The sequence below is a fragment of the Ictalurus punctatus genome, chromosome 17 (assembly GCF_001660625.3).
Source record: "Ictalurus punctatus breed USDA103 chromosome 17, Coco_2.0, whole genome shotgun sequence".
Taxonomy (NCBI): Eukaryota; Metazoa; Chordata; class Actinopteri; order Siluriformes; family Ictaluridae; genus Ictalurus; species Ictalurus punctatus.
The window spans coordinates 4,495,317-4,518,712 of NC_030432.2; the positions used below are offsets into that span (position 1 = coordinate 4,495,317).

The 23,396-nt window shown below is 40.6% G+C and overlaps 1 protein-coding gene across 2 annotated transcripts in view; it reads left to right on the forward strand.

The window, feature by feature from the left end:
- Positions 1 to 15,498, forward strand: part of zgc:172282 (leucine-rich repeat and fibronectin type III domain-containing protein 1-like protein) — a 59,088-nt gene extending 43,590 nt beyond the window's left edge. Inside the window, exons 4-8 of one of the 2 annotated variants that reach the window (XM_017490234.3) lie at positions 1,487 to 2,884; positions 3,406 to 4,037; positions 6,424 to 6,540; positions 6,808 to 7,111; positions 13,770 to 15,498. In XM_017490234.3, coding sequence (XP_017345723.1) covers positions 1,506 to 2,884; positions 3,406 to 4,037; positions 6,424 to 6,494 — 2,082 coding nt within the window. In that variant the 5' untranslated portion in view covers positions 1,487 to 1,505 and the 3' untranslated portion in view covers positions 6,495 to 6,540; positions 6,808 to 7,111; positions 13,770 to 15,498. Of the gene's footprint in view, positions 1 to 1,486; positions 2,885 to 3,405; positions 4,038 to 6,423; positions 6,541 to 6,807; positions 7,112 to 7,405; positions 7,586 to 13,769 lie in introns of those variants that run through there. The other variant, XM_047161399.2, reaches the window with a different exon arrangement.
- The last annotated feature ends 7,898 nt before the right edge of the window (positions 15,499 to 23,396 follow it).

Genomic DNA, 23,396 nt, shown 5'->3' on the forward strand with positions numbered 1-23,396 from the left:
AGAGCAAGCGTGCCACAGTATTATTGATACAACCTACACACTCCAGTGCATTATATACATTACAAACCATCATGTTTGCTCTCTTGTATTCAGGCATTGCACAGCATGGACTTATCCACACAGCGTCATCAGCCTGTATACCACTAATGAGCCCACTGGTCTCTCTGGATAAGCTGCTATGGTTACAGCTCACTTTAAATAAGCCTAGGAGGAGTTCCTAATTTTATTGTAATAATCAAGCTGACATATATAAGTCGGACAAGTAACGTATCCAATTTAAGATGCCCTCTCCTTCGGTTTCCTCCAATACACCAAATAAAATTTTTTAAAAAAAGTAAAAATCCTAGCCTCGAGTCATACAAATGACTACATAATATCACATCTATATTTAATGTTGCCCTTAAATGCCATTCCACAGTTTTTAGAGTGTATTCATATGGTCGAAGATGCGTTTCAGGGTAAAAACATTGTGGACACGTCGAATTATCAGATGGTTCTGCTCGATACTGCTGCTCACCCGAGCCTTTACTGAACAAGATGGACTTGATTCAGGCGCCGAGTCATGCGAAACTTAAACATGCATCGGTAAATTTCACCCCAGTACATTATCTCTCATGCGACTTCCTGAGTAGTAATGCTTAGCTCTGAATAGGAGCCAAGCGGATGACTTTACTATTGCCGCTCTGCAAGGAATTAAGCAAATGCGAATATGCCACTGATTCTGAAGGAAACCTCCCTGGTGGTTTGAGAAAAGAAAGAAAGAAAGAAAGAAAGAAAGTACACTGTCCTTTGTTTCAAAGCCAAGCATATTTCCTTGTGAAAATCGTTTCGGTCAGCAGCAAATAGGAACTGAATGTGCCAGAGAACCATACAATGGTGCTAATTCCACATACATGTCAACGAATCTGAGCTGACATCACCCGTTTGTGTCGGTCGGTAGAACTAGATGAAAATACAAAGCAACACGCACGCGTGCACACACAGCAAAATCTTTCTGCTGCATTCAGACAGCCTTTCCCGGCTGATTCAGTCCAGCTAAAGGAACCACTGAGGCATTCGGCGAGTTAATAACTGTAGATATGAGACTCGGTGGTGGAGGACGCAGGATTCCAAACCATGTTTAGGGCTTCATATGGCAACGTGACTTTCACAGCACACATAGATAATACAGCAGAATGTAAAATAAAAAGGCTTATAGTCCAGACACTCCACCTTGAGTGTAGGAGGAAACACTGTACGATTAGCAGTCAGTTATTATACTTTTATAATGTTTTAATCAAATGAAGGTGGAAATCATCATAAAATAAAAATGTATCGTTTCATATCAATTATCGTGTCAGAATCTTGTGTATCCCTGTATATACTGCGTATGCGATGTTATAATATTGCATCATTTTACAGCTACGAAATGGGATTTTAAATGATTATCAGCGTAGAATGTGTTCGTTGTTCTCACATTAGCATGTCTTGTTGTTTTGTGTCGCAGTTTCCCAAAACTCTAAGGGATGGAGTGGCTCGTCATCTCGCTGCTAATACTGGTTGTTTCTACCGCCGGACATCTCTGTCCCAAGCGCTGCATGTGCCAAAACCTGTCGCCGTCGCTTGCTATTCTTTGTGCCAAGACAGGCCTGCTCTTTGTACCCGCAGTTATCGATCGGCGGACAGTGGAACTTCGTCTTACTGAGAATTTCATCACGGCAGTAAGGAGGAGGGACTTCACCAACATGACGAGTCTCCTTCACCTGACGCTGTCGCGCAACACCATCAGCCAGATCATGCCTTACACCTTTGCTGATCTCAAACGGCTGCGAGCGCTGCATCTGGACAGCAACCGCCTCAGTGTGGTAACCGATGACCACTTCCAGGGTCTCACCAACTTAAGGCACCTTATTTTAGCCAACAACCAGCTCCATAACATTTCTCCACATGCTTTTGATGACTTCCTGGGGACTCTCGAAGACCTGGATCTGTCTTACAATAACCTGATGGACATTCCTTGGGAGACCATTGGGAGGCTCACCAATGTAAACACACTTAATATGGACCATAACCTTATCGAGCATGTTCCTTTAGGAGTGTTTTCTAACCTGCACAAGCTAGCACGTTTAGATATGACATCCAATAAACTGAAAAAAATTCCTCCTGATCCTTTGTTTCTTAGGATCCCTGTTTATGCCAAGTCCAAGGGGTCTCCACTGACCTCGCTTGTTCTTAGCTTTGGAGGAAACCCACTCCACTGTAATTGTGAGCTCCTTTGGTTAAGACGGCTTACGAGAGAAGATGACCTGGAAACGTGTGCCACGCCCAGCGATCTTACCGCTAAATACTTCTGGACAATTCCTGAAGAAGAGTTCATCTGCGAGCCACCTGTTATTACAAGGAGGTCCTTCAAGACATTTGCTATGGAGGGTCAGCCAGCTAGCTTAAAATGTAAAGCCAACGGTGACCCGGACCCAGAAGTCCACTGGATTTCTCCCGAAGGTCGTCTGATCTCGAACACTTCCCGCACTCTCACCTTTAGCAATGGCAGCCTGGAAATAAACATCACCTCCCTGAAAGATATGGGAGTATTCACTTGTATTGCCTCCAATGCTGCTGGTGAGTCCACAGGCACTGTGGAACTTGTGGTCACTCCACTTCCTCACCTGGCCAATAGCACTAATCGTGTCCAGGAACCTGATCCAGGACCATCTGATATCTTGACATCTGCCAAGTCCAGCTCTTCCTATAGCAACGATACAAGGACGCAAGATAAGACAACAGTACTGGCTGAGCTCACTGCAAACTCGGCTCTCATTAGATGGCCTTCACAACAGCATTTCCCAAGCATCAGGATGTTCCAGATACAGTACAACAGCTCGGTAGATGACACCTTGGTCTACAGGTAAGTGGTAGTTCTTAGTCTGACACGGTCATTCTCATTTTTCAGACAGACTGATGTGATTGCGATCATAACCCACATCATGTAGCCAAGACTATGTCTGAAAACTCTTCTGCTTCATAGTGTCTCAAATCTTTTGTCCATGAGCTTTAGTAAACATTCAAACTGTTACTTATAGGCATTTTATTTCACACAAGTGTGTGTGTGTATGTATGTATGTATGTATGTATATATGTGTGTGTGTGTGTGTATATATATATAATATAAAAACATATAATGTGTGTGTATGTATGTGTGTGTATTTGGCTCATTCAGCATACTTTTGTGTGCTCATGGGTCTAATTTCTAGCCAGGTTACACCTTCATTTTGCAATTAGATGGATAAAGGATGACACTATTTTCATACTTATACATTTGAAGTATTATTTAGTGACGTCAGTAACACATTTTAGAGAAAATGTTATTATCAAAGACCGACGTTTCGAGCATTATTTGGCTGTAAATAAACACTGTTTTCTCTGTAGGATGATCCCATCTACAAATCAGGACTTTCTGGTGAGAGATCTGGCATCCGGGCGTGAGTACGACCTGTGCGTGCTGGCTGTGTATGAGGATGGCATAACTTCGCTGACTGCCACACGGCAGGTGGGCTGCGTCTCATTCATCACACATGCCGAGTTCACCCAGTGCCATGTGTTGCGCAGCCACTTCTTGGGTGGCACCATAATCATCATCATCGGTGGCATCATCGTGGCATCTGTGCTGGTCTTCATCATCATCCTTATGATTCGCTACAAAGTCTATAGCCAGCAGGGGCCCAAGCCCGGGATAGAACTAGCCAAGAGCAAGGTCCGTTCACAAAGCAATGGAGGAGGACAGGTTCCTGGGCAAATGCCATGCTCAGGCTCCAAAGTCATGGAGGGGCAGGAGGATCAAGGATCAGGGTTTGGTGGAGGAGCAAGGGTGACAACTTCTTCTCTCAAAGACTGCATTACCATGGCTTTAGTCATGGATTGTGAGAAGGGAATGCAGAACTCTGAAGCAAGCAGTGAGGGAAATGTTTTACCCTTACAAAAACGCCTCTCCAGGACTTGCCTAGAGCAAAAAGGTCAACCTTCGCTGTCCACCATTGATGGGACCGCAACTGTCGAAGCAAGTAAGTTAAGGAGAATGTGCTGTAACTGTGTCGCTTGCTTCTCCGTCTAAACCTTAAAAATGCATTCCTCAAATGCTTTTTTTTAAGGTCCAAAGATTCTCTAAACAAACACTGGTGTTCAGAGATAAGTGGTTCCAGACAGGTAATTGTAGTTTCTGGATGAATTGGCAATAAATAAGACTAAAGTTAGGAGGTCGATGCATTTAATCAGGATCTCATGGTGCAGAAGAGAGAGCTTGCAACACGGTATCTATCACGATCAGAGAGTAGGTGTATTTAAAAGCAAATGAATTACGAAGCAATTGAACGATGTTAATTTTATTGTTATAAGAGCACCATCCTGAATTATTCATAGCTGAATAATAAATATAAAGTTTTCTCTGTTAAAGAAAAGTTGATTAGAGAATTCATTTTTTTGATTATAATGGCATAATGCCAAGTGGTGAGAAGGCATTATGTTTTCAGGTTGTCCGTCTCTCCGTCCATCCCGTACGTTCGATCCAGCCCAGATTCTCGTCAGCCCGATATCTGAAGAAGAGTGGGTGGATGTTTGTAGGATTTATATGGACTCATCACTGTAACCAGCAGACAAACTGATTAAATTTTGCAATTGATCCAAACAGGGTCAAGGTCACCGCAAGGTGATGTGTCTGAAATCATTTTTCTTCAATACCTTCTTTCCTGTTTGAAGTGTATATTAAGGGTATTTCTGGAGAGACGGAGAGAGCGAGCGAGCGAGAGAGACAGAGGACACTTCTCACCCTCGTGAGACATGAACTTGGTGTGAAACTGCATTAAACCCTTTTTTTTTTTTTCTTTCTCTACATTTAGTCTGATTGCTCTGTCTGGCTTCTTCTTATCTAAGTGGGAAGCCTTTATGTTGTATGAAAAGTCCAGCGATCTGTTTGATCTTTAAAGCTGCCTCAGTGCTGGGCCTGAAAACCGTTTTATGTGGTGCAGTTGTGTGCGCTGCTGCACCCAGTGGCTGTAGTGTGGTATTACAGGGTCGCCTGTGCTGTCATGTGAGAAGTAATCCACTCCACGTTGTGGTGATACATCAGTACTTTTAATGTCACTTAAAGTTCCATCACACCATGGATTACATTCATATAGAGTGCGTTATTCTGCGTATACCACAGTGATGTGGCGACAATTACAATCTTTTATTTATTAATGAAAACGCATCACGCTTTTTAACCGTTTTATAGATACGTCATGTTTTTGAATGTCTACAGTATGTTCATAAGGAAGTTACTTACATTATATTATCTATAATAAAAAGTCGTCGCTCACCAGCCTTTGTTTTTCTATCTTGAGGTTAATAAGACCCCCCCCCCCCCCCCCCCCCCAAAAAAAAAAAAAAAACAAACAAAAAAAAACAAAACACAATTTGTCATGTGACCGAGAAACCTGAATAATGCAAACTCCTCTCTCCTTTGTTGGGAAACTTCCTGGCATTTACACACATCACAGACAGCCAAGAGTCTTTCGGTAAATGTTGCATAAACCTAACAGAAAGCTTCACCACGTCAACGATTACTTCTGTAAAACCGCACGGTCGGTCGTGTGTTTATCCGTACAGAAGACACGCCTCTTATTTATCAAACTGAACTCCACTTTAGTGTATTTTATATGACATCATAAAGTGCTATGCATGGTCAACTAACATGGGTATTTTTAAACATCTTTTAAATGGGGATGTAATATCACTCCAATAAATATCGTATAAACAAGTACTGTAAGCGCTCTTTAGAGCCTGAGGCGTGGTGAAGTGAGGGAGTCATATCTCATACTGGTGATTTATAAACCTACGTACAGGCGCTAATTTGAATCGGTCTGCGTATTACAGGACAATATAACCTAATCTGCGGCGTATTATATTCTGTCTTTAAAAACAACGTGTGTGTATATGTGTGTGTGTGTGTGTGTGTGTGTGTATATATATATATATATATATATATATATATATATATATATATATATATATATATATATATATATATATATATATATATATATATATATATATATATATATATAAAAATATTTTTTTTCAGTACAAGTTCAGTATTCCAGTATGGCCTACATTCTTTCACTCGCATGATGGATTTGTTCTGTGCTTTCTGTTTTTGCTTTTGAATAATTAGGTTTGGTTTTTATGGATTTATTCTCCCTGAGTAGATTATAACTGAAAAATCGAATTCCAAAGTTCTGCCTCAGATGGACTCCTGACTCTACACAGACATTTTATACTGTTCTGAAAAATGGACTACTTGAGAGATATATAATATATATTTGAAGACTATTAAAAGATTGTGGGGTCCCTTCCCCCCCAGGATTTTGTTATTCTGCTCATAATGCATACCTCTCTGCCTTCTCTATCCAGACACCGCAGGACAGCAGGTCAGTGATGACCTGGGTCAGACGTTGCCAGATTGGGGCAATTTAAAAATTTGATGACCTCTGCTGCTGTCCAACAAGAGGCAGCCGCCAACCCTGACAAGTAATGGCTTCCTTCTTTCTGTCTGCTACTCCTCATGCATTATGGGGAATGTAATGGGGTGGGGACTAATTATTCTTTCTTAAACTGCATATGATGTTTCTCTGAGCTTTCTCAATAGTGCGATGAGTGTATTTATGTAATATTCATATTTATAGCTTGTTAAAAACAGAAACGGCTGGAGTTGCTTATTATTTATTATTATTATTATTTTGTTGTTGTCTGTTCTTTACGTTTAGTTTGTTGTCCTCTTTCCCTTCCTTCTTCCAGATCTCTCGAGATGACCTGAAATCAGGGAAAACTTAATGACTTAATGAGGGAATCATTTCTTTAAAAAAAAAAAAAAAAAAAGTGCCATCTTTTTATCTCCAGGATGATCCAAAAAAATTACACCATGTTCTATTTCGGGACTTTAAGGATTAGCTCTTGCAAGAACAGAGAAAACTGAGTACATGGTTGTTGTCCGTCTCTGGCTTGTGGACTGTACTGCCTTTAGCCTCACTGCGGCCACGAGGGTCTCGTTTTCTACCAGTTACAGTAATCATCACTACCTGAACGGTCTGTTTAACAGAAGGTGAGTAAAGTCTCACTCGTTCTGTCTTGTCTCTTTAAGGCGTTTCCCCCCTCTTTTTTTTTTATTTAAATTTTTTTTTTTCCAGATGAGGCTTTTTGATTTTTTTTCCCTGTTGGTAGCTAGTGTAAGAATAATAGATTAACAGATATATATCGGGAAGATATACTGTAAGATAATGGATTCCAGTAGAAATGCTGTAGTTGTCTTCTAATTTCTACAATGTTTTGTTTCTACATAACATCATTAACATTACGATTTAATGTTGCTCCTGGATAAGGTTTTGTGTTTTTTCAGGGTGTGGGTCAGCTCACGAAGCGCACGTGTAATCTGACGTCTGAAAAGTCTAGGAACTGGATTTCTTGTTTCCTCTCCGCTGTATAGCACTTTGGTCAGCTTCGGCTGCTTCAGTGTGCTCTAGAAATAAATAGATGTGAATTGAAAACGACCTTGGCTGCAGAGTGGTTGGACTAAAGTAGTTTTCACACTTACAATATTTTCCTGAATGGAAATCTGTTTTTTTGGGGTTTTTTTTTTTTTGGAGAGTTCTGTGTTTTTTTTTTTTTGGTGAAGTGTGAAAAACTGTTTTTGAGCTCAACAGTGGTCCAGAGATCTGATCCCTGGCCTACTTTAAGACCGCGTGTATGGCTTCACCCTTCCCCAGTTATGGTCCGAATCAGGTGTGGAACCTGTCCGCTGTATCATGGCCGACCCTGCGCTCTGACCCCAACTTCCTAATATGCTGGCGTATGCGAAGAAAAGAATTTCACTGTGCATTTGTATATGTGACCAATAAATACTCCTTATCATTATTGCTAAAAAACAACAACAACAAAAAAAAACTCATATGAGACCTGCTCCTTGACAGGTCTTCCTGCACAATGACGAAACTTTGTTCTTCTCAAACTCATTTTGATACCAAAAAACCCCCCCAGCAAACCTGATGAATCTATTGTTGACCATTTTGCACAAACGTGACGCGTTTCCGAAGAAATTCTTGCATGTAAATCCTGCAAGTACGATCCCCCTCCCCAGACGAGTACAGAATCGGGTTCTGCGTACAGACTTCCTTGTACAGATCAAAGCAAAGACCTATCAGACATTTCGACTTCCTTATTTATTAATAAAGCACAGGGATTAAATCTACTACATATTAAATATTCATTTGTATATGGTATACAGTGGTGTATATGCACCTGTGGTCTATATAGTCACTTTTAATACATCTCCGTGGATGTGTACCGATCCAAACAGTACTGAAGAACCTAAACATGGCACAGCTTGAGTTCAGAACTGCAGGTACGGGTTGAGTTTGTACTGAATGCCTTTTTTAGCTTGATCTCTCTGGTACTTACATTTGTGCTAATAGTCCAGTTTAAAGGTAATTTAGAGTCTTTACCGTTTTGCTTCATTAGGAAAGTCACTTTGACTTGTCAAGCTTAATTCATTGGTCAATTAAAAGATCATTGCATGCTTAATTAGTGCTTCATGCTGATGACGTACAGATAAGCCGTCTGAACACTTTGTTGTGCTGCAGCGTGCACGGATTTAAATACGGAAAGGTTCTAATATTCCGCGTGTACTTAGTCTTTAATCAGATCTTTTGTAAAATCATCAAGAAACCCTTTGGTCTCAGCTTATTATTTAATCATTCATACATATTGTTTGTTCGTTTGATCCTTGTCTAATATTTATTCCCTCCCGACTCATCCTAGGATTTTATAGTCTTAAAAGCTTCATTAAGCAATAAAAACAACAACAAAAAACAAACAATATTTGACATCATTATTCATTGTACAAGGAGAATTCATAGTGTTTTTATTACGCACATAAATGTTAAGAGAGCGGAACTCTACACAAAAAGGGCAGCGGGGGGCGTGGAAACGAAATTGTGAAGGGATCCAGTCCAAGGTGGACTCTTGTGGTATCCTACATGCGTTTATCAAATTATGCGTTGTATAAAATGTCAGAATGAGGGGAGGGAGGGGGGGGGGGGTCTCCGTGATCTCCGTGATCTCAGTAACTTTACCCGTGGCATGGTTGTTGAATATTTCAGAAACTGCTGATCTCCTGGGATTTTCATGCACAACAGCCTCTAGGCACAAAATGATGTGAAAAACATAAAGCACCCTGTGAGCGACAGTTCTCTGGGCGGAAACACCTTGTTGAAGTCAGAGGAGAAGCCGAGAAGGCTATGGTAACGCGCATAACCACTCTTTACAACCGTGGTGAGCAGAAAAGCATCTCGGAATGCACAGACATTAAGGTGGATAAGCTACAACAGTAGAAAACCACATCAGGTTCCACTTCTGTCTGCCAAGAACCGGAATCTGAGGCCATCATGGGCACAGACTCGCACAAACTGGACAGAAGACTGGAAAAAAGACCAGAGAACTCCATGACTGTATCTGAACCTGATTCATGTTCCAAGTATTCTGTATTTGGATTTAAACCTGAAGTGGGCATGGCTATGGCTAGGCCACTATGCGACTAGGAGCACTGAAAATACTGGGGGGAGATCCCAGAGGTAGAAATGTCAGCACCGTGAGCTTGGGGTGTGAATTCTGGCTCTGACAGTTTTTATTGTCGTTATTTCAGGTTGGAAATTGATGACGTTTTTAGCCCTTCCAGTGGAAGTGCTTGATAAAAATAAATGTCAGTTGATGTGACATCAACAGAGGCAATTCTAGTGACTGTGGGGGCCTCTGGCAGGAAAATGCAGCTGGTATATTTTCCACTTTATTGCCATTATATTACCCAGGTGCCTTTATAAAAGTATCAGGGTAGCTGTCTGAAAGTGTTAGCGTTGTGTTCTGTATGTTTTGATATCGTGCTAGATCAACCGTCCCAATTAGATAAACCATAACGACATATCATAGGCTACAGCAGAACACCTTTGGTAAAGGGTTGGCTTTTATGATCTGTATGTTCTTTAAAATACTGAGTGTACAAGGCAATTTAAACAAAATCACGAATTCTACCAAAGAAAGCTACATGCTCTGAAACTGAGCACCAAATGCTAGCTAGCTTCTTGTTTGCCAAAAATGATGCGGAATTGGTGTTACATTAAATATTAGATTTTTATTAGATTATCTCCACCACGTTACCACAATTCTTCTTGTTTTTCTTTTCTCTTCGTTTTGAAAAGGGCGGCAATTCAAAACCTGTCGCTAATCTCACACGCTAGCAAAATGGGGTGCTTATTGGGGATGGGGGGGGTCAGCGGGTTCCTGGTGTAGCATTTTACATAACCTTCAGATATTTTGGGGGTAATTTGAGATTTACCTTGGTTTGTTTAATCATGGTTTTTTTGTTTTTTTTGTTGTTGTCGTTTTTGGCCAGCTACTATGGTGAGAAACCGATTAACCAATCAGAATCATGCATTTTCCCATTTCCGTTCTGAAAGCTAGCTGTAGCTACTCTGAGCTCAGGTATATCGAGGAGATAGTCTGTGAAGAACTGGAGGTCTACTGCAGGAGGAGAAAAGCAAGGGTAGATCTCGTTTCATGAGATGATGTATTACTAGCATTTTGCCAGCATATTTGAATAATTGTCATAAAGGTATTTTATGGTGACGTTATTCATATGACGAGATTGTTTAATGGTAGATTGTGTACTACTGGTTTGCAGAAGCCTTTGATTCCAAATAACCCGGTATACTTTTATATGCTGTGGGGTTTGTTTTTGTTTTTCTTTGATCATTTTTGATTACTTGTTTGATTTTCATTTAGCCATACGGTCACTCTTAAGACTTGTCTGTTTTAAACAGTGTAAAAAATACCTGCATCATAGCCGGAGCTATTGAGGAATATTATAATTAAAACAAAGCTGTAACACAGGAGACTCTGAGAAGTTCCATGTGCAGAAGTTTAATAAACAACAAAGCGAGCAAGTGAAGTCCCAATCCAATCTCGGGTCTATAAACGAAGCATGAGTCAATATACACTCACCGAACACTTTATTAGGACGACTAGACTAATACTGGCTAGGGCCTCGTTTGGCTTTTAATGTTGGATACATTCCTTTGAGATTCTGGTCCATGTTGACATGATTGCATCCTGCATGTCCTGCAGAAGTTTCAGGTGCAGTTTCGTGCTGTGAATCTCGTGTTCTAACACATCCCAAATCTGCGCTACTGGATTCAGATCCGGTGACTGGGAAGACCGCTGAAGAACACCGAACCCGTCGTCATGTTCATGAAACCAGTTTGAGACGACTTTTGCTGTGTGACATGGTGCATTATCATGCTGGAAGTAGACATTAGAAGATAATAAATCGTGGCCATGAAGGGATGCACCTGGTCAGCAACAATACTCAAATACGCTGCTGCATTCGAGCCATGATTGATTGGTATTAACAGTCCATAGTGTGCCAAGAACACATTCCCCACACCATCACACTACCTCCACCAGCCTGGACTGGGGACACAAGGCAGGTTGGGTCCATGGATTTATGCCGTTGGAGCCAAATTCTGACCTGACCATCTGTGTGCCTCAGCAGAAATCGAGACTCATCAGACCAGGCAACGTTTTTTCCAGTCTTCAGCTGTGCAGTGTTGGTGAGCCTGTACCCACTGCAGCCTCAGAAGTGGAACCCGATGTGGTCGTCTGCTGTTGTAGCCCATCCACCTCAAGGTTTTACATGTTGTGCATTCTGTGATGCTTTTCTGCTCACTACAATTATACAGAGTGGTTATCTGAATTACTGTAGCCTTCCTGTCGGCTCCAACCAGTCTGGCTGTTCTCCTCTGACCTCGCTCATCAGCAAGGCTTTTCTGTATGCAGAACTGCTCCTCACTGGATGTTTTTTTTCTTTACCACACCATTCTGTATAAACTCTAGAGACTTGTGCATGAAAATCCCAGGAGATCAGTCATTATTGTCATTATCAGGCAACACAAATCATGCCACGCTCAGAATCGCAGAGATCACGTTTTTTCCCCATGCTCTTCAGTGTGAACATTACCCGAAGCTTCTGGCCCATATCTGTATGATTTTATGCGTTGCACTGCTGCCACATGATTGCCTGATTTTAGATAATTGCATGAACGAGTAGATGTACAGGTGTTCCTAATAAAGTGTTCAGTGAGTAGAGCGATCAAAACAGAAGGGTAATACAAAACTAGGTGAGGGTCATGCACAACAAGGCAAGACTAGATCAGTGGCTCAGAACTTTCACAGTATGTGATGATAAACCAGTCTAAACGAAGAGGCCAAGTCCAAACTGTTCCCAGCATGATAATGCCCATGAGTAAAAGCAAGGTCCATAAAGACATGGTTTGCCAAGGTCGGTTTGGAAGTACTCGAGCAGCCTAACTCTGACCTCAAACACTTTGCACTTGGGATGAATCTGAATGCTGACTGCACACCAGGCCTCCTCACCCAACATCCGTGCCTGACCTCACTAATACTCTTGTAGCTGAATGCACACACATCCCCATGGCCACGCCCCAAAATGCGGTGCAAAGCCTTCCCAGAAGAGAGTGGAGTGCATTATACCAGATTATGGAGGGGGCCAGCTCCGTAATAATGCCATGCCATTAGACTAGGATCTTCAACAAGCACATATAGGTGTCATGGTCAGGTGTCTGCATACTTTTGGCCACATAGTATACGTCTTTTTATTAGTATATTGTCTTCATGGTTAAGAAGAGCGATAGACGGGCCTGATTTGGAATTGCGAAATTTGTATTAAATCATAGTAATTGCTTTCTCCACAACATAACGCCATCTGGGCTCAAGACATCTGCTTGATGGGTAAAATTTAAAGAGCACTGCAGCTCTGCACTTACGTGAACGATTGTCGATGTAGCGTGACCGCAGTGTTGGAGTTGTTGAAATGTGAAAATGACATCTTCTGCAGCAGAGCCCAGACAATCAGATTCACACAGATGTGCTCCTAGCAGATTGCAGATTCTTCAGAAACTGTTTTCTGGAGGGTTTTTTTTTTTGGAGCAAGCCGCCTTACGTGCGTTTCCTTTGCTCCGACGCAGCCTCTAATCGCATCCTAGTAGAATTTTATTAGAAACGTCTTCATGCAGAGACTCGGATATGATCGTTTAGTAATAGCAAAACCTACAGACCTACAGGTTGAACTGGTATTTAAATGCTATGCAGAATTTCAAAACTCTTCAAGATGATGATGTGTGTTTAGAGTTTGAAATAAAGAGAGAAAACTTCACACTTGGTTTAATATTGCTCTGATAAAGAATGTCTGCTGAAGTTCCATTAGATTCCTGTCTTTCCTGGCTACTTCCTGGTATGAGGGAATTTTACCTTTTAGTGCAAATAATAATAATGCCCTTTTTCTAACGACATATGCCCAAGGGTTGCTTTATTATTATTATTATTATTTTCTCAGTATATATTTAATTATTATAAATAGCACCCATATAATGCATTCTTATATTGTTGGGGTTTTTTTTTTTCATTTCAGATGATTATGTATGTTTATATTTATATAGCGTCTTAATTTTTTACGCCGTTGAAATGAAATAACATTAAAATCCCAAGGTTTTCAGAGATTTTTAGCCACGCTCCAAGTCGTTTACACCTGCATGTACAATTTAATCGTATTGTTTATTCCGTGTTGTTTGTAAACAGGCCGCACGTATACGATCTGATCCATGGTCTGACTTTGTCTTTTTTTTGTTTTTCTTAAGGTATTCACCCTTTCCCATCCTTACCGATATCTCGAGAATTTCAGAACGAGATGCAGGATACGCAGCTGATCTGATCCACTCCTCTTCCTCCTCATGTCATTTTATTTTTTTTTTATTTTTTTTTTTTTCTTCCACGTCTGCCGAAGTCAGAACTGACACCAGATACATGGCTAATAAACGGAGACACACGGGTGTGTGTGCCTGGGGAGCACAAGTATATGTCTACTTCTTTTTTTTTTTGTTTGTTTTTTTTTTTTTGTTTGTTTTTCTTAATGTTCTGTAACTTTAATTAGGTGTTTTTATTTAGTAGTGTACATAGCTGTACATAAGCAATTTCAAATCTTATAGTTTTGTACATGTATTTTTTATGGTGTGTAATCATATAAAGAGTGTTTAACTCAAGAAGTTTTAATGTAACAACACAAACACATAAAGTATGTTGACACAGTGAAAATGTGTGGGCTGGGGATGGTGTAAGGGAAATAATACACCCTGAAGTAAACTAAGGAATTGATTACACAGAAGAACCTTAGAACCTAAACCTCACTCTGCCAAAGACCAGTTACAGGTAAACCCCCAAGGACAGTGTGGCTGGATTTGGTTTGCCTTCAACCCTATGGGCAAAAAAAATTTAAAAAATGATGAATGCTAACACCACCTCTAGCCCTAACACTAACCTTTATATCTTTTCATATGGGGTAATTCATAAAATGTTCTTAGATGAAAGATGAAATAAATCTCTCTCTCTTCTGATTTAAACAGACTCAAATTGTCCATTAGTGACTGGAGACGATGGACTAGAGACGAATCTCATGCTATTATAATCAGATCACTATGAAGTCTTATAACAATAATACAAGATACAAACAAATGTACAAGTTACGTAAATTGTCTTAGTAAGGTGTTGGACCACCACGAGCCGCCGGAAGAGGGTCAGTGTGCTTTGGCATTTTATAATTGTCTGGAACTATAGTGGCGTTATCGACACTATTCTTCCAAAAGATATGGCTGCAGTTGGGGTGCTGATGGTGGTGTTGGTGGAGAGCACTGCTGAAAACATCCAGAATCTCCCATATGTTCAAGTGGATTAAGAATTCTTGGTGATTCCAAAAAAAAAATTCTATTTAAATGACTGACATTCCACCCTTTACGCATTTTGTGCAGGAGCTCCGCATGTTCACGTCGGAGTACGTTGGAAGAAATAAGGAATTATCACTCAGAAATGTGACGGCACAGCTGTTTTCGGTATTATTTTATTTTTTTGTAATAAAAAAAAAAAAAGAAAGACAGATGCATAAACCGACAAATGAGTCTGGAAGGATTGACCGGTCAGCTCTCAGACGTGCTCGAACAGCTTGAGCAGCAGATCAACAGTGAAGTCGGCCATGTGGAAGCGTTTCTCGTTTTCTACGAGGGACGTTAGACGAGCGATCTGTAAAAGAACAATATTGAAATTGTACTGTTAAGTTTTTTTGTTTGTTTGTTTGTTTTTTTACTGTTCACTGCGTTTACTCAGGCGGTGGGGCTACACATTCTTTTTCTTCAGTGTTGTCGGGTCTACTCTATTATAAGACTTATTTTATTAGCCAGTTATTGATAGACAATAAAATCTCTGGGCAAATGGGATGATTTGGGCTGTTTTTATATACTTATATTTATATTCTCCAAAAGGCCTTGTTTGTTTTCACATTTTATGTGAACGTGTGCTTTAAGGGGACCAGTCGAGCCGAACCATTCCAGCAGAATCCCCACCACAGCATAATGGAGAATTTGATACCTGGCTGTGTGTGAGACTGCGTGATCCTGTTTAGCTGCGCTCCTGTATATACAGTAAAGTTAAACAGGAACACGGCTCTTAACGCATCGTGTTGCCTTCTTGAGCATCAGTGAACGTTTGCACCTTTTTGTAATAGTCGTGTACGAGTCCCTTGGTCGTCCTCAGCGTGAAAAGACGGATCTGGACATCATGTAGCCGCTGCTGGAAAGGGCTGAAATGTGCAGAAGATGCTGGAGAATAAAGAACGTGCCGGAACTGGCGGAGGTTTCTGAAGAACAGCGAGTAGGTGAACTGCTCAGGACAAACACAGGACTTGTGAAGAACTCTCACATCCACGGCTGTTGATCATCCAGGTAACACCACACAGTATTAAGAATCAAGGGTAAACTTTTTATCTCAACCGTGGTACCCCGTAGAATTTTAAATATATTTGGTCATTGATTTGTCGAGGTTCCTTCAAGGATGCTCCCCCCTCCCCATTGGAAATTTGCAAAAAGTAAATTGAATATCAATGATTATAGTATACGCTTGGTTAATGAGGTTTTTTTTAAACAATGCTTTGATTACTGAAAATATTCCATATACAGTGATTACTGAGGATAAACTCATTTCTTTGGAGAAAATGTTCATATTATTCCACTTTGCCACATTTTCACTTGGCTGCCCCCAGGGCAGTATAATATGAAAAACAACGTGTTTAACACAGAACACTTGCTTTTAGAGTGTATGAAATATATAAAACTGGATATTGAACAAAATCGCAGGAGTAGAAATGGCTGAATAACTGAATAGATGAATGCTTACACGTTCATTCTGAACATAGAGACGATCAGGAGACATTTATGAACATCTTGGCAAATCTTGTGGCAATGGAGCGAGAGAGAGAGAGAGAGAGTCCATCCATCTTCTATACCGCTTATCCTTTTCACGGTCACGGGGAACCTGGAGCCTATCCCAGTGAGCATTGGGTACAATGTGGGGTACACCCTAGACAGGTTGCCAATGAGAGAGAGAATGAATGATAGAGAAGAAAACATATGGTATAGTTACTAACATTCCGTATATCAAACAGCTGTACTTTTAATTCATCAAGAAGTTATAATGGTGAATATTTCTACAGAAGCTTTGTGGTGCATCAAACAAACTTCTCTATGATCTCAAATACCTCAGACATCCCCCTTTCCGGGTTACATCAGTCCTGAAATCAAGCACAAATCAGTACGCCACATGGACGGCAGTTTTTGACTTGCTGGATAGTCTCGTTCACCAAATGAATTCTCTTGGACATTCTGGACTGCATAGACATCAGTGAATCCATCATACCCTCAAAGTGGCTCATAATGCAAAGAGCAGTTCACTGATAATGGGGTCAACAGGGAGTGTGGCTCGGCTAAAAGACCAGACGCTAATGTAACATGGCTTCGGGAGGCTGAATTACACAATCGATAGTTCATGCTAGCTTGTGAAAAGTTGAACAATGTTTTTCAATTCTATTCTATTCAGTTTTATCTGCATAGCGCTGTTAATAACAGACATTGTCCCAAAGCAGATGTTTTTGCAGGTGTGGCTGTCTGCTTCTTGCTGTTCATGATTACATGCAGCTTGCATACAGATCGGTTGATGTTATTAGGAACACCTGTACCACCTGGACATTCGTGCAGGTATCTAATCAGCCAATTATGTGGCGGCAGCACGAGCGTATACTCGTATGATCAGTCTTTACAACCGTGATGAGCAGAAAAGCATCTCAGCATGCACAGAACATCTCGAGGTGGATGAGGTACAACAGCAGGAGACCACATCAAGTTCCTCTCCTGTCAGGCAAGAACATTTCTGAGGCTACCATGGGCACAGATTCGCCCAAACTGGACAGTTAATTGGGGGTTTTAAAAATAATCACCCGATTTGTTTTCTACTTTGGTTTCATCTGCCAGTTTGTTGCAGGATCCTTCAGATGTCATTGTGCAAACTTCAACAGGACTCCTGATGGACCTTTTTTGAGAAATGGCCTTCTTGCCACCTGTCCATATCTTTTGATATTGTTGTATGATGTACATGTTTCTCTGTTGGCCATAAAATTCGTTCGGTCTTTGGAGGTTCCCATTTGATTCCTGGTGGCCTCTCTGACCAAATGTCTGCCTTCCTGGTCATCTAGTTTTGATGGACGCCCAGATGTCTTAACGATGGATGTAACAGTGCTCCAGGGTATCTTCAGATCTATTTATATCCCTCACCTGATGTGAACCTTTCCACAGCTTTCTCACAGAATAGTTGTAGGAGGTCTTTGGAGCCCGTGCTGCTTCGTGTATGTGTGTATCTACAGTTGAAAACCGAAGGGCCAGAGTAAACAGCTGTTTTTATTCATGCTGTCGAGTCAATAGAAAAATCCTTGGGAAATATGTAAATATTTGCTCCCCCCCCACCTTTAGACCCAAATAACTCATGTAGATCTTTATTTTAATACAGTGTGCAGTATACAGTCAGATGACATAACATTTCTCCTGGACCCATGGTGTGAGACGTGTGACACAGTGCTAACATTAAAAAAGTGCGATAAGAAAAATATTTGCAGGCATATGAATGTGCCTAAATACATGTAGAATATGCATGGGTCTAAATCATTTCATAATTTATGTTAATGATGAATATGATTAGCTAAATCATAAAGCTTGCTAAATTCGACCATTTACTCCCTTTGTCTAAAATCTACTATATTTCTGCATTTCCAATTTCTTATTTAAAACAATTCTATGTATTCTTCTAAAGTTCTAATTAATAATAAAATGAACATATCATTAGAAACGCACTGATTTTTGCTAGTGATCGAACCAAAGCCTGTGTATACAGTGTAGATGGATGCTGTAGCAGGGGATTAAACATGAAACCAGGAGCAGGAACGTCTCTGAGGCCCTCTAGTGGCTGGCTGCAGTATATATATATTTATTTTTTTACCCTGCCTGTCCTCATGTTAGTTAATGGAAACAAGCCCAGTTTACAAGTTCAGTTGACCTTGATATCTCACCCAATCATTTTCCATATAATAAATGCTTCGCTTTGTCGAAGTTAGTGGATGATTATTAAGAGGGTGTGGCTTATGAGATGATTGACAGTTGCAGGGTGGGCTGAAATGACGGTCTAGCCTCATGAACGTACATATCTGAAGCTCTAACTGAGACGGTATCCATGTGAACCTCATTTGATCTCTTTCAGAGATTTGTAGCAAAGTCTTGTTCTGCTGTAAACTGTTCTAACAGACCCGTTTTCATTTTGTACCAGTATGTGGCTCATTTTGAGGCCTAAACTAGCCTTTTAGTTAGCTAGTTAGCTGCTAGATAACAATAGCAAACTGAAACATTTAGTGTGTGTCTCGATCAGCTCCCGAGGTGGTGAATCAGTATGAACCCTGGCTCACTACACGTCGGGACACTGACGACTTGATTCCCATTAACATGATTACGTAGTCGCGTTGTACAACGTCACCTAAAAATTAGAAACATTAAAAATATTTCAGTTTTATACGTCCTATACATTTCTTAGCCTAAGCACACGCGTTTCCGTCATGGTACTACAAACAGGATCGTACACTAGCTAGTGGATAGTTTGTAAAAATCATTAAACACTTAAGTCTTAGACTCAAACAAACCGTATAGAGAACATCAAACAAAACTAAGAAGCGCTAACGTAAGTAATCATTCGAGAGCTAAACCAACGATAACAAGCTGAGAGGTGGAGTTCATCGGCCGTTTGTTTCGAGCTGAGAGACTTCGGAAAACATGACATCATTTCCAGTAACGGAACAGAAATTTTGACTGCTATTTAACGGTATAATTTTTTAAAATCGATGTATTATTTTGATTGACATGATGGATTAGCTAATGTTAGCTTGCTAGCAAACGGTAGCTCGGTCAGACATGGATCAAAGCTCTAAAATATTTTCCTGTGTAAAATCATTATGTATGATTACAGATTAGCAACATTTACATACAAACATACATACATAATTAATAACGCTGAACGTAGCACTCGGAGTTAGCATTGTTCGATCATTGTTTCATCACTTGTATGTCTGGAAGCGAGTGTCCATAACCAATATGCACTTAAAAAATAGATCTGAAAAAAAACCCCCACACTTTACTATCATTTGGAGAAGAGGTTTGCGGTGATGTCATGCAATGGCAGGGGGCACGCTTGTGGTTTGAGAAGAATAGATAATCTGTATAAGTAAACCGGTACAGTAAGTGTGACACGCTTGTGTATTTCCGGCGGATGTCTGACAGCAGTACGAGAGGTGAGCACACTAATTCATCTACCTTCAAGCAATCTTTCTATATTAATAATGACAGTTCCTGTGAAAATGATTAAAATAGCATGTTTATAAGAAGGAGAAAATGACACCTCTGTGTCTCTGATTATAGTGTAGCTATCTGGTTCTTCCTGTTTCTCATCACAGCAGCTGGTAGCCATTCAAATGTCCTTAAACAAAGCAATGCGTTCGTTTGTTAGGATAAGCATAATACATGTTGACGTTCATATGCTTTAATAATTGATCCCTGCTTTGTCCTTCGAAAGACCCTTTTCTATTCCCAGAGATCGATAGATAAAAGTATTCGTTTAGTGTTTTGTGTAGGATTTTTTTTTTTTTTTTTCCGTAACAGCTTTCTCACCACAAGCCTTCAGTATTTCTCAGGTGAATGATGTTTAATGACACACTGCAAACTGACACGCTGGAGCGTTCTCCTTGTCTCCTTGAGCGTTCTCCTTGAGCATTGAGCGTCCCACATTTAAGCAACAGGCTCGTCATCGTAGCTGAAGGAAAAGAGGCTTCGGTCTATCTGACAGTGTGATGGAAAACAGATATAATGTGTACTTCTCAATACATGGGACTCTCTGAAGGGAAAATTACCAGCATAAATGTATCCTGTATCTCAGACGTATCACAAGTGACCGCTCCAATCTAGAAATACGTCAGAACAGCAGTCATGAACAGGAGAATTCAACTGTGTCACATTATATACTGCCCTTTACTGTTAGACAGGTGACCACCAGAGAGGCGAGACATTTCCAACCATGTCACGGTTCTGTTCCCAGAGCCTTGCACACGCAGTCTAGATAGTCTACTCCTGTTTCACCATCTACTAACCAAGTGTCCTTGTGCGCATGCGTGATAGACGTGTAAACCAAATACAAATACATGATTCTGATTAAACGGATAACGACCCCTACGCATACGGATCCAAACTGTAAATGGAGGATTTGTTTTTGTTTGTTTGTTTGTTTGTTTGTTTGTTTGTTTTGAAGAAACCTGCCAGCTTCAGTCTAGGTGTGTGCGTTGGGATCCCTCAGAATGAAAGAAAAATACTCACATGAGGTTTTTACTTAAATGCGTAGTTTTAATGAAGCTTGTGGGTTGCCAGGTTTCTGAAAAATTCAACGTAACAGTAGTGTGCATTTCGGATGTGCAGGATCTGCCTGCGACAGGTGGATATTATACGCAGAACCAGGCAACACTGCTCTGGAATAAATATCAGTAAATTAATCAAGAGATGCACTATTTAAAAAAAAAAAAAAAATTATTTTTTGTTAGTGGGTTTCTCCAGTCGCATGACCTAAACACTGCCTTAGTGCGCGTACAAATAAACCCATATTTCTGTTTGAAATAAATGCTTTTTCGAGCTACTACTCAGTATAGCCCATGCGGACACACCTTGTGTACAGGGCAGTATAACCTCTGCTGGACTCTCAACGTGTGTTGAGATGTTTTTCTCCTCACCACAGAATATTCTCCTCTAATCACTCCTTAGGTGTTTCTATTAAAGTGGCCAGTCAGTGTACAGTGTATATACGGTATAATGTGTATAATGCTGGTTACATAGTACACTATGATTGGATGATGTTTATGTTACCTGGGCTGTGATGCTGATTAACCTGGTGATAAAATACAGTGAGAAATAAACTCGGCAAAATAAACACGACGTCCTCTCGCGTTCTTTTATTTCCAGCGCAGTTCTTAACCTGTGTAAATATTTGTGTGAATCTAAAAAGATTCAACAACTGAGACACAAACTGAAGAAGTTTCACAGATGTTTGAGGAACTGAAATGGAATGGAATAATGAGTCCCTGAACGAAGGGGCGGGTCGATATCAGAAGGAACTGTCAGTATCTGCTTTAAGTACTACAGTGCATCTCATCCTCATGGACTGCACCAGATTGGTCAGGTCTTGCTGTGACATGTTCCTCCACTCTTCCACCAAGGCATTCGCAATTCTCAATCACGTCATGGTTACATGTCATTTTCCACTGCAAGGACGATCAGCCGTCCTTCCTGTCTCCCTGTAGCACTGTCTTAGGCGTCTTACATTGAAGTTTATTGCTCTTGCACATCTGCAGTCCTCATGCCTCCCTGCAGTAGGTCTATGGCATGTTCACGCAGGTGAGCAGGAACCCTAGGCATCTTTCTACTGGTGTTTTTCAGAGTCAGTAGAAAGGTCTCTTTAGTGTCCTAACTTATTGTAACTGTGAACTTAACTCCCTACCACCTGTAAACTATTACTGTCTTAAAGACTGTTCCACAGCTGCATGTGCAATAATTGTTTATGGTTCATTGAACAAGCATGAAAAACATCGTTCAAACCCTTTCCAATAAAGATCTGTAAAGATTATTTGGATTTTACAATATTATCTTTAAAATACACTCTCCTGTATTTTGACACTTTTTTTTTGTTTTTCCAGTACTTACTTTACACACAAAATATCTTTTGACATTGTACTTATAAATATGAACAGAAGAGCATGTATTCATAAACAAAGGTTTTTTTTTTAAAAATAAAAAAAAGATAGTATTTGGACGTCAGATATTGACAACATTAGTACTTTATTGCGAAGCTGTTGTCGTCAATCACAGCTTCTAAATGTCTACGGTATGAAGTTATTAATATTATTGTTATTTTTTCATGCACTGTGGTTAAATTTTGTCTCGTTCCTCTTCGGAAATCGTCTTCAGTTCCCCAAGGTTACGAGGATCCTTCAGATGGACTCATGGAGTTCAGCCAGGCCGTGACTTAAGTCATTATGGATGTATGTTTGGAATCGTTGTCTTGTTGAAATGTCCACCGTCTCCTCTGATTCAGTTTCTTGGCCGATGTGATTAAGTTCTCCGCTTCAATGGCGTTTAACGCTCCAGGGCCTTTTAGAGAGAATCTGCCCCATATTCACTGTGGAACTTTTTTAAATGGATTTCCCCCCTCATTTTCTCGCTAATTTAGTCCCACCTATGAGTCGGGTCACCCCATCTCGTACGTCCTCCGACACGTGTGAAGCTAACCGCGTCTTTTCAAACTGCTGATGTAGTAGAGCACCACTCTCAGAGGAACGCAGTATCCACCCCATTCAGCATGCATGATTTCACAGCTCAGAGAGCACGTGCAGTTTTGGTCTCTTGGTTAAAGATGGCTGTGTCCATCAGGGCTGGATCTCGTGATCGCCAGGCAACAGGACGAACACTTTTCTGATGCTCCTCTCAGGAGCCCCAACCCTTTTTCTCCAAATAACTCTAAATTCTTTTAGATGCACATCTCTGTGATGATCTTTTTTTTGCCCAGGATGTAGGAACAGAGGTGATTGTGTTGCAGTTTTACTGCTTCTTGTTTTCTCTGTGTAGTTGTTCCTGCTGCTTTCAGGTCGTCCTGCGACTCTTTTCGCGTGACTGCTGGCTCCATCTTACCTTCTTCATCATGAGCCTGAGAGGGCATTGTGAAATCTTGTGTGTGTGTGTGTGTGTGTGTGTGTGTGTCTGTCCAAGGAGGATTAATTGTGGATCCATGACCTTTCCACATGCGTATTATTTGCTGTG